The following is an 8,780-nucleotide window of genomic DNA, read 5'->3' as shown; positions in this document are numbered from 1 at the left end:
TCAGTCCCTCTGCAGCCCCTGGCCCACGATGTAGAGGTCAGGGTGGGAAGCGGATCTGTTGGAGTCTTTGATTTCAGGAGCACAAGAGTTGTTCCAACAATCACTTGCTTTTCTAGGGCTCTCCTCCAAGCTGCAGAAGGAAAGATGCTTAAGTTAAGAGGCTAATGAATAGTGACTTTTTAAAACAGTGCTGATTAGACCACATTAACCCACAAAGGAAAATGGTGACATAGTAACATGTCATTCCCTGTCTCCTCCTGAATACACACTCTTTATGTGCACCACCCAGATTTTATTCTTGTCATGCCAAATGCACTGTACTGCTTTCTTTCTCCCAAATCTCTCTTGGGAAGCAAACATTTTATATGTTCAACTGGGGACCAGTGTGAGACTGGGTTCTCTTGCAGACAGGGACAGATTTGAATGAAGTGTCTTCTTCCAGACTGCTGGAGGAAAGGAAAGGTCTTACCTTTGATATACATCTGCTTAATGTGGTTTCAGTGATTTCTGAGCACGCCAGCACAACTGTGGGAGGGGAATTCTGGTAGTATAAATCTGCCACTGGAGACAGGAGAACCGAGACATAGAATGTGCAAATGATGTTCCTGAAGTTGCACTGGCACTCTCTAGGGGTTCAGGGACTTTATGTATCAAGACTGATTATAGCAGTGGAGCTAGTCAAGGGTATCTCACACTATGTGCTTTCGTGCTGAAATGTGTCCTGTGTTGCTGTAGCTAATTAAAGTGGTTTAAGCTCAACATAGGGATATATTTCAGAGCTATCTGGGAATCATTACTGTATTTTAAGTATATAAATTGCTAAACTGAACTACCTTTCAACTATAGACAAGCTGTTACATCCCCATTCTGACTGCTATTTTTGAACTGCTGAATGAAGAGGTTTGGGATACATGTCCAGTCGTGAAATTAACCCAGATTCAAATATCCCCCCATTGCAGAAGGTCTCACTTGGGCTCCTTACTTTGGAACTGATTCAGGCAACCCAATCCATTTTCAAGTCCTCTTTGAACATTATCTTAAAGGTAATAGTATTTAATCTTCTCTTTCTGCTCTACCTCTTGGGAGAGGAACAGTCTGCATGAAATACTATTTCGTTTAAGTGCATACACAGAAATTGTATTATAGATAACCAGAATTTCTATGAGCAGAGCAACTGCACATGTTATGCCTTACTAAGATGTCAATAACTGCTGATTGCCGTCAAATGACCAAGCTTGGAAACCAGCACAGTTAGCTCAGTCTATCCATCCACAGGCTGTCCAAATAGGAACCAGCTGTACTGACTTGGGAACCTGAAACTGAAACTCTTGTCAGGTATCCTAAGACTAAACCCAAAAGCTCTAGCTCCAGTCCTAGTTAGGGCTGATGATGTTTTAAGTCCCCTGATATTCCTTGGAGCATGGGGTGGGCAGAAGATATGCTCAGAAAAAGAGTGGGTTCTGCCTTCTAGGAGAGCTGTGAGTGTGCAGGAAACATGCAAATCTATGCACAATGCCGACATTTAACATTTAATGCCCAGCAATGCCAGCTGGCAAAATGAGATGGAAGTTAACTTTGTTTGTTTGTTTATTTGCTTGGAGTTTGTTGTTGTTGTTGTTGGTTTTTTGTTTGGTTGCTTTTTGTTTTGTTTTGGGGTTCTTTTGTGTTTCTGCTAAAATAAGGTATGTGGGAGGGGGGACTGAGCTGCCTCTTGTTGCTTGTACAAGATCCTGCCAGATTATCTTTGGCAACTTACTTCTCAGCAAACTGATGTTTTAATTTGGTATGGGAAAGGTGGAGGGATATGTCATATAGTTTGTGAGAAGAGGAGAAACTGGCTAACTCACTGATTTTCCAAACTTTTTACCTACAAAAGATTGTTTCCCCTCTCTTCTGCTAATGAAGCTGCTAGTAATACAGAAAAATAACACAGAAAGCGCCCCCCCCCAAGACCAAAAAAGGCACCATTATATTTTGAAAGGAGCAATAGAGCAAGGGAAGGAATGAAGGCAAGGAGACTGACTGGGTGTGAATGGCTTGTGAATTTGAGACTAGATGCAAACATTGCTAGAATTAGGAAGTTTAGGTTTAGACATTTTGAAATTTTCCTCCAATAGCTGGATGAATTACAAAGCAATGAAAGTCCAGGCTGCTTAATGAACTCGGAGGAGAAAGCTGAATTAGAGTGTGGTGGCTTGTCTATTAGAGTAGGGTTTTGCATCTGCACATGGGGATGTGGTGCTCACCTCTGTGGCAACCATTCCAGTCCTCAGCAGGATGAGAGAACCAGCAGTGAGTGATGTGAGGAGCTTTCAGAGCTTTTGCCATGTGCTCATTCCTAAAATAGTCCTTCTCTGCCCATCAGCACATTTGCTGTGATATTCAGATTAGCCCATTCAATGCAAGCTCTGTAAAAGTTTACTCCACGCAGCTTATTTTAGGTGTAAGAAAACACAGAGTTGTGAATTGCATCTTAAATCAGTGTATGTGGTAATTAATGGCCTAAATTTCCCTTTTGCTTATGTTGATATAAATTTGGCCTAACTCAGTAGTACTACTGTTGAAGTTCATTGGTATAAATGATAAGATGAATTTGGCTTAGGATATATTTCGTTCTTCCAAAATGCTAGTATATCAGACTACTAGGATATATGACTTCTTTTCATGAAAGGGATGATTTTATTTACCGTGGGTTTTTTTATATTACTCACTATTCTCTGACAGACTATGACAGAAAGATAATACACCCCATTGAAGCATAAATTAGCTAACACTTTATAATAGACAAATTTTGAAATTGATCCATAAAGCTGCCAGGGCTTTTGTCTTGCAAGGTTTGACATAAAGCCTCTTTTGAAAACATTTATTTCTGCTGGCAGGCACTGGAGCAGATAAAGCTGACTTCACACAGTACATAGCAATAACAGAAAACTCAGGAACACTGCACAGGAATTTTAGGAAATATTCATGTGTCAGACTATGATACAATATTAGAACTGGAACCACAAAATGGTTTGCATTTCTCTATGTTTTTAACATGCTTTGTTCAGCACATTCCTCTACCATCAGTGTGGGAAACTTGGTCCTTATTCAGTCCCTGGGGAGGGAATGCCTGGATGTCCAGTGTCCGTGACTGTCCCTGCTTGCAACACAATGAGTGCTTCTGCACCTCCAAGTGCAATTTGATCCTGTTAGGCTTGATCTTGCAATCCCTACTCACAGGGATGATTCACGTGATTTCAGCTCTTGTGTGGCAAGAACAAAAATACTGCTCATGTGAGGAAAGGTTACCGGAGAAGCTTAAAGCTTAATTGACTTACATGTCCTAAGATGCTAAGAAACTAGAATAACAACACTGTACTTCCAGGCTAATACTGAGTTAAACTGATCTTTGAGTATTCCCAAATACACATTTGTTTCCTGGATGGCTTTATGATTTTTTTTTTTTAGATGGTAGACAAAATTTAAAGCCAAGCCAAATTTTTAAAGAAAAGACCACCAATTGTTGCAAACATGAAATCAACGTGTGTTGACGTTTCAATTTCTTTAAACTGACTTTTTCAGAGTAATGAAATTCTTGTAGCCATGGGACATTTTTCCACTTGGAAAACTGTGTTTGGGCTGTGGACCTATCAGACTTGAAATTGGCACCTAAATCTGGAAGTGTGCACAAGAAGCTTGAAATGTCAGGCTATAATTCTGTCCACACAGATCCTTGCCTACATATTACCTGTCTGTCATTCTTGCCAGCTATCTTGAAACATTCTCACACGGGTTTCAGCTGAACAGTTTACCGGATTAGAGGCTGATGATAGAACAATACCCCTCCTCTTGGACCAACACGATCTTCTCATGAATATTTATGTCTATAACCTGAGGGTTGCTTCACAGCTTTTAAGAATTGGATGTGGATGTCCTTAGCCCCCACACAAATAAGGAGAGTTCTGTGCTGTGAAACCAACACTGAATTTTCCCTGAGGTGCCTGTCACAGCCTATGTATAATTGTAAGGCTTGAGCAAGCCATGGAAAGTTAACTCTTCCCTTTATTCAGACTGATAGTCTACTGAAATCTGAGGCAAGGAAATACAAAACAGTATTTCGATTGGAAGGGACTGGCAGTGATCTACTAACTGTGGTGCTGTCTTTGCCCAGCCATCTCTTCTGCACACAAACAGGGAACTTTTCTGGGAAATCTCTTAATGACATTGAATTCCCATTGGGAGTTTACAAAGTTGATGCAGTGCTATACATCAGCTTTTCTGGTCTGAAGTGGAAAGTTTCTTACCTTGCTTGGTGAAGTGCGGGCTCGCTGCCAGCTGTTAGAGAAGCTGGAGGGTGAAACTGGACCCCTGGTCGGCGATCAGAGAAACTTCTCCTTACAAACGGCTGAGGGTTGTCGGTGGTCAGGGACAGCTTTCTGGTCCGGTCTCCTGGCTGCCGGAAAAGCAGACTGCTCTTTTGGGAATGTGATGAAGCTTCAGGCTGGCTGGTCACCTCAGCAGTGATTTTGGTTGGTGCCAGTGGAGGTCTGGCTTCAAATAAGGAGGAGGTGGCTGGGCAAAATATCGAACGGACATTACTGGCCCTCTTGGAGAAGGGGAGCCGGTGCTCGTCCCCAGCATCCAGCCCAGCTCTTGGCCCCTTGTAGGAACGAGATGGGGAGGCTGGTGGGGAGGGAGTGGTGAGGAATGGAGCGGGGCTTGCATCTCGGTGGGAGGCTGGGGAGCCCCCCAGACGGTGTGGTGCTGGCGAGCTTTGCTTGTGCCCCACAAGAGGGCTGAGGGGTTTTCGCTGGGGTGGCGGAGAGGGCATCTTCTTCTGTGAGGGTGGTGGGCTGGGCATCCTGGGACTAGAGGGGGGACTGGGCTTCCTCTGCGTGGTGGGTGAGTTTGGTTGCACGTTGCTGAAAGCCTGCAGAGAGTGTCTGTGATGTGCTGGGGGGCTGAAGATCCTTTTCTCAGTTGGTGAAGAAGGGGGAGTTCTTGTTGGGGAGACCCTCCTGGCAAATGGTGAGCCTTTTTCATTTCTCCTGAGTGAATCAGGAGAGCTGTGCTTCTGAGATGGCACTGAAGTTGCAGGTGAATTGGGCTCTTTGCTCTCTGAGCTGTCGCTGTGTGGTTTTGAAATCCCACTGGGGTTTTGAAGAGGAATAATTTTATGAGTTTGCTTGTATAAATCCGCAGCCTCTTTTCTCTGGGTTTCTAATATCTCCTCCTTGCTGGGGATGTGCACATTGGTAGGGTTCAGCTCCAGAGAGTACCTCGGCAGTTTCTCATCCCCTGACCTGGTAATCTTTAGACCTTTATTAGTCATTGCACTGGGGCCGCCGATATTTTTACTTGGCAATAAGTCAATGGACTGAAGGGAGGCTTTCATTTTTGGGGAAACTTGTGATCTCTTATTAGTATGAAATTCTGTTTTGGTGGGCTTTTTGGCATCTTCTGAAGAGTTTTCTTCTGTTCTTACTGTTTCTTCAGGCTCAGATAAGTTTTCAAAAGAAGTGTCCCTTAACATTTCAGGTGGTGGTGGTGGCAGGTTCTCAGTGTCTTCATCAGTCTCTTCCTTCATATCCGTCTTGCCTAATTGTTCAGGTGGTGCAGGAGGAAAGGCATTTGGAAAGTTAGAAGAAGCAACATTGGTGTTTGAAGTGTTTGTGTCTTCTACTGGTGAAATACGATGCTTAAGATTTAAAGGTGCCAGGCTTCTCTGAAAGGGAATGCTGGCTGGGACGACTGGAAGTCCAAATTTTCTGATGCACTTTATTGGTCCTAAAGATCTTAGAGGTACAGCTTTTACAAGGTTGTCTGTAGGACTGAATGTTTCAATAAGCTTTTTGACAGACTGCCGGGGAACACAGCTGCTGCCACTGGGCGTTTGTGCTCCAGGAGGCTCATTTTCTTTGCCTCCTGACATCTCCTGGGTGGGTACAGTAGCATTTAAAGGCTTCTCACCTCTTTTTCCATCCAGCTGATGGTCAGGATTTTGATCAAACGTGAACAAAGGGACTTTATCCTGGTTAGGTAGGATGCTGAAATTTTTTGAGAGTCCCGCCTTCAGTTTGCGTGAGGATGTAGATATAATTTGCTCATTCTGCAAATACAGCTGCTGTTCTTGCTTTCCAAAGCTCTGGGTTGCTAGCTGTATCCTTTCCATAAAACATTTTCAGCCTTTTGCTGAGCTCTTTTTGAGTTCTCTGAAGCTCTAGAAGGGTTGGGTCCTCTGCCTGGCTTCTGAGGGACTCTTCTGACCTGGACCGTCGTTGTTTCCCAAATGTTTTCTGGCTGCCTGTAGCTGTACTGGGCCTTTTTGCTAGGACTGCTCTTCCACTCTCATCCTCTGTCCATTCTTTACGCCTGGATTTAGCTGGGACGAACTTGATTTTTTCACTGATGGCATCTTTCATCTTCAGAATAATTTCTTCTGTGTCTGCATTCTCCGCCCTCTTGATGGACTGCCTATGCGTGCTATCAGTGATTGCAGGTGAAGACTGGGGCCTCCTTGGCAGACCATCCTTCCCCATTTCTGATGAACTTGTGTCATCATCATCCTCTCCCAGGGTGCTCCCTTCGTCGTCATCGTCATCATCGTCATCCTCATCAGAAAGAAAATCTCTTGATTCATAGATTTTGAAATGTTCACTTTCCTGAGTAGATTCAGACTGGAAGGAGTTGTAGGAATGGCTTTTGCTCAAGCTGGCATACTGGGGCATGGTAGAAGTGCCTTCTGGTACTCCATCCTGGGAAGAAGTCACTTCCTTGTTTTGCACAGAAGAATGAAATATGCCTTTAAAATGTTTAAAATGTCTTTCAAGTCCACAGTCATGGGACACAGCTGTGTCTGGTGACACTGTCCCATCTTTCATGCACCCCACTGTTCTGGCATGCTTTTGGGATGGAGGTCCATGTCCATAAGAGTCACTTTGCTGTCCTCCAGGCTGGCTGAGAGCACTGAACTCTTTGAGGGATTCACTGTCCACGCCAATGCCACTGTCCTCAGAACAGAGAGTCCTGTCCTCACCATGGGACTGAGAGCATCCCACAGTTGAGGCTTCAAGCAGCCTTACTATCCGCAGCAAGTGCTCATCAAAGCTTTGCTTGGCTTTCAGTTTGCCTTCCAAGTTGCTGGCAGCAGACTGCAGGTAGCTGCATGTCTCCTGCAGGGCGTTGGAGGTGAGGGAGGCCAGCATCCCACTCACTAACTGCATTTTATTGACCGTGTACTGTAGTAGTTGTTGCAGAAGATCAGGGTGCTCCTTCAAACCGTCTTTTTCTGCTGGCCATGCCAAATTCCCACTTACATCTTTGAGGAGATTTTCCCCATCATTGGCAATTTCTTCCAAGAGTTGGTTGATTTCATCAAAGCGAAACACGAGAAAGCTTATCATCTGCTGTAGGAAGAGCTGAGTTTGGGTAGCCTGGGTGGCCATGTGCAATATAGTTTCATATTTGGAGAGGTTAGGATTTAAGTAGGCATATGCACTCTGGTGAGCCTTAACGAGTGGTTCTGGGAAATCTACCTTCTTCTCTTCCTCACACGGGGCCAGGATGGACTTGACTTTACTTTTGCTAGGTCGACCTTGCTTTGCCAGCTTATTTTTTGCCTTCTTTCCTTTTTTGGGGATTTGCTTTGCGTTGCTTTCGTTCTTGTCATCCCAAATGAAAGCTGCTGCTTCTGAGTCACAGGAGGTTTGCTTTCTGATCTGTATGGACTCAGTGATGTGCTTTTGAGACTCAATCAGTTCAGACATGACGACTTCAGCATCTGTGGCTGTCCTCTCAGTTTTCTTGTCTTCCCTGGGAATCTGGGAATCTGAATGAGTCTTGGGAGATAACTGTAAATTATCGCTGTTGTCCTGCTCTGATAGCTTATCCTCCTCTTCTTCCAGGTATTCATTCCTCTGGTGTAATTCATCAATATCATAGCAAGATGAACCTTTAACCAGCAGAGGGATTCCTTTATCTCTTGGATCAATCGGCAAAACACTTTTGGGTTTATTCAAAGCATTAAGACCACTTCTTGAAGCAGTACTAGCAATCTCATTGTGAGATGGTGTGCAGCCCATCCTTTCTTCGTCTTTATTTTTGATTAAAAATCAAGATGAACTGGGGAAAACACAAGAAAGAATCAAACTCACTGTTTCATCCCGAACTTCAGACTGGCCTGTTTCTCAGGAGTTTTCCACCATGATCCCAGGTTTGTTTTCAATTTTGATTGTTGTTTGCCTTGAAACCTCATGTACTTATTGTGTAGTATCTGCTCTTGAAGTCGCGCTCTGTTCCATTGTATGTTCCGACATGGGTTTTCTTCTTTGATTCAAAAAAGGAGTGTGAAAGCTCTGCTGGATTTAGAGCTAATGGATTAAGAGGACTTGCGTACCTCACTTCTATCTTGACAGATGTCCGCTGCAAATAAGATTTTAAGCTCATTAGGGTAAGCAAGTGCCAGCCAGTCAGCAGCCGAGTTGTATTTATAAAGGTAGGTTCTTTTCTGCACTGTAGTGGGGGGCAAAAGGACTTGGTATCTTTCCCTCCTTCTTTCTCTTGTTGCAAAAGCATAACATAAAATTGAATGCAGAGATCCAAAAGAAGAGACTTGTGAGACTTGTATTTTGAAGTCTTTTTGAAGGGAAACTATTTGAACATGGCATGTAAATGCCATTGGATGCTCCTTAACTAAGAGAAAGGTGACACTGATCAAGGATGTACCCACCAGAGAGTAAAAGACAGAAAATCAAATAGGTTATAGATGCCTGTTAAGACTTCTGCCTTGAGGGTATTCA

At 43.8% G+C, this 8,780-nt stretch overlaps 1 protein-coding gene across 1 annotated transcript; it reads right to left on the bottom strand.

Annotated features, from left to right (window-relative positions):
* Positions 1 to 8,063, bottom strand: PCARE (photoreceptor cilium actin regulator). The gene is given in 3 exon segments (XM_050316453.1): positions 1 to 130; positions 4,287 to 6,100; positions 6,102 to 8,063. Coding segments are annotated over 3 exon segments (3,906 nt in total).
* Positions 8,064 to 8,780: the final 717 nt, after the last annotated feature.

The sequence above is a fragment of the Myiozetetes cayanensis genome, unplaced genomic scaffold (assembly GCF_022539395.1).
Source record: "Myiozetetes cayanensis isolate MyiCay16 unplaced genomic scaffold, myiCay2020 scf2-11, whole genome shotgun sequence".
NCBI classification, from domain to species: domain Eukaryota; kingdom Metazoa; phylum Chordata; class Aves; order Passeriformes; family Tyrannidae; genus Myiozetetes; species Myiozetetes cayanensis.
The sequence above is the reverse complement of the archived record's forward strand: the minus strand, read 5'-3'. Positions and strand labels throughout refer to the sequence as shown.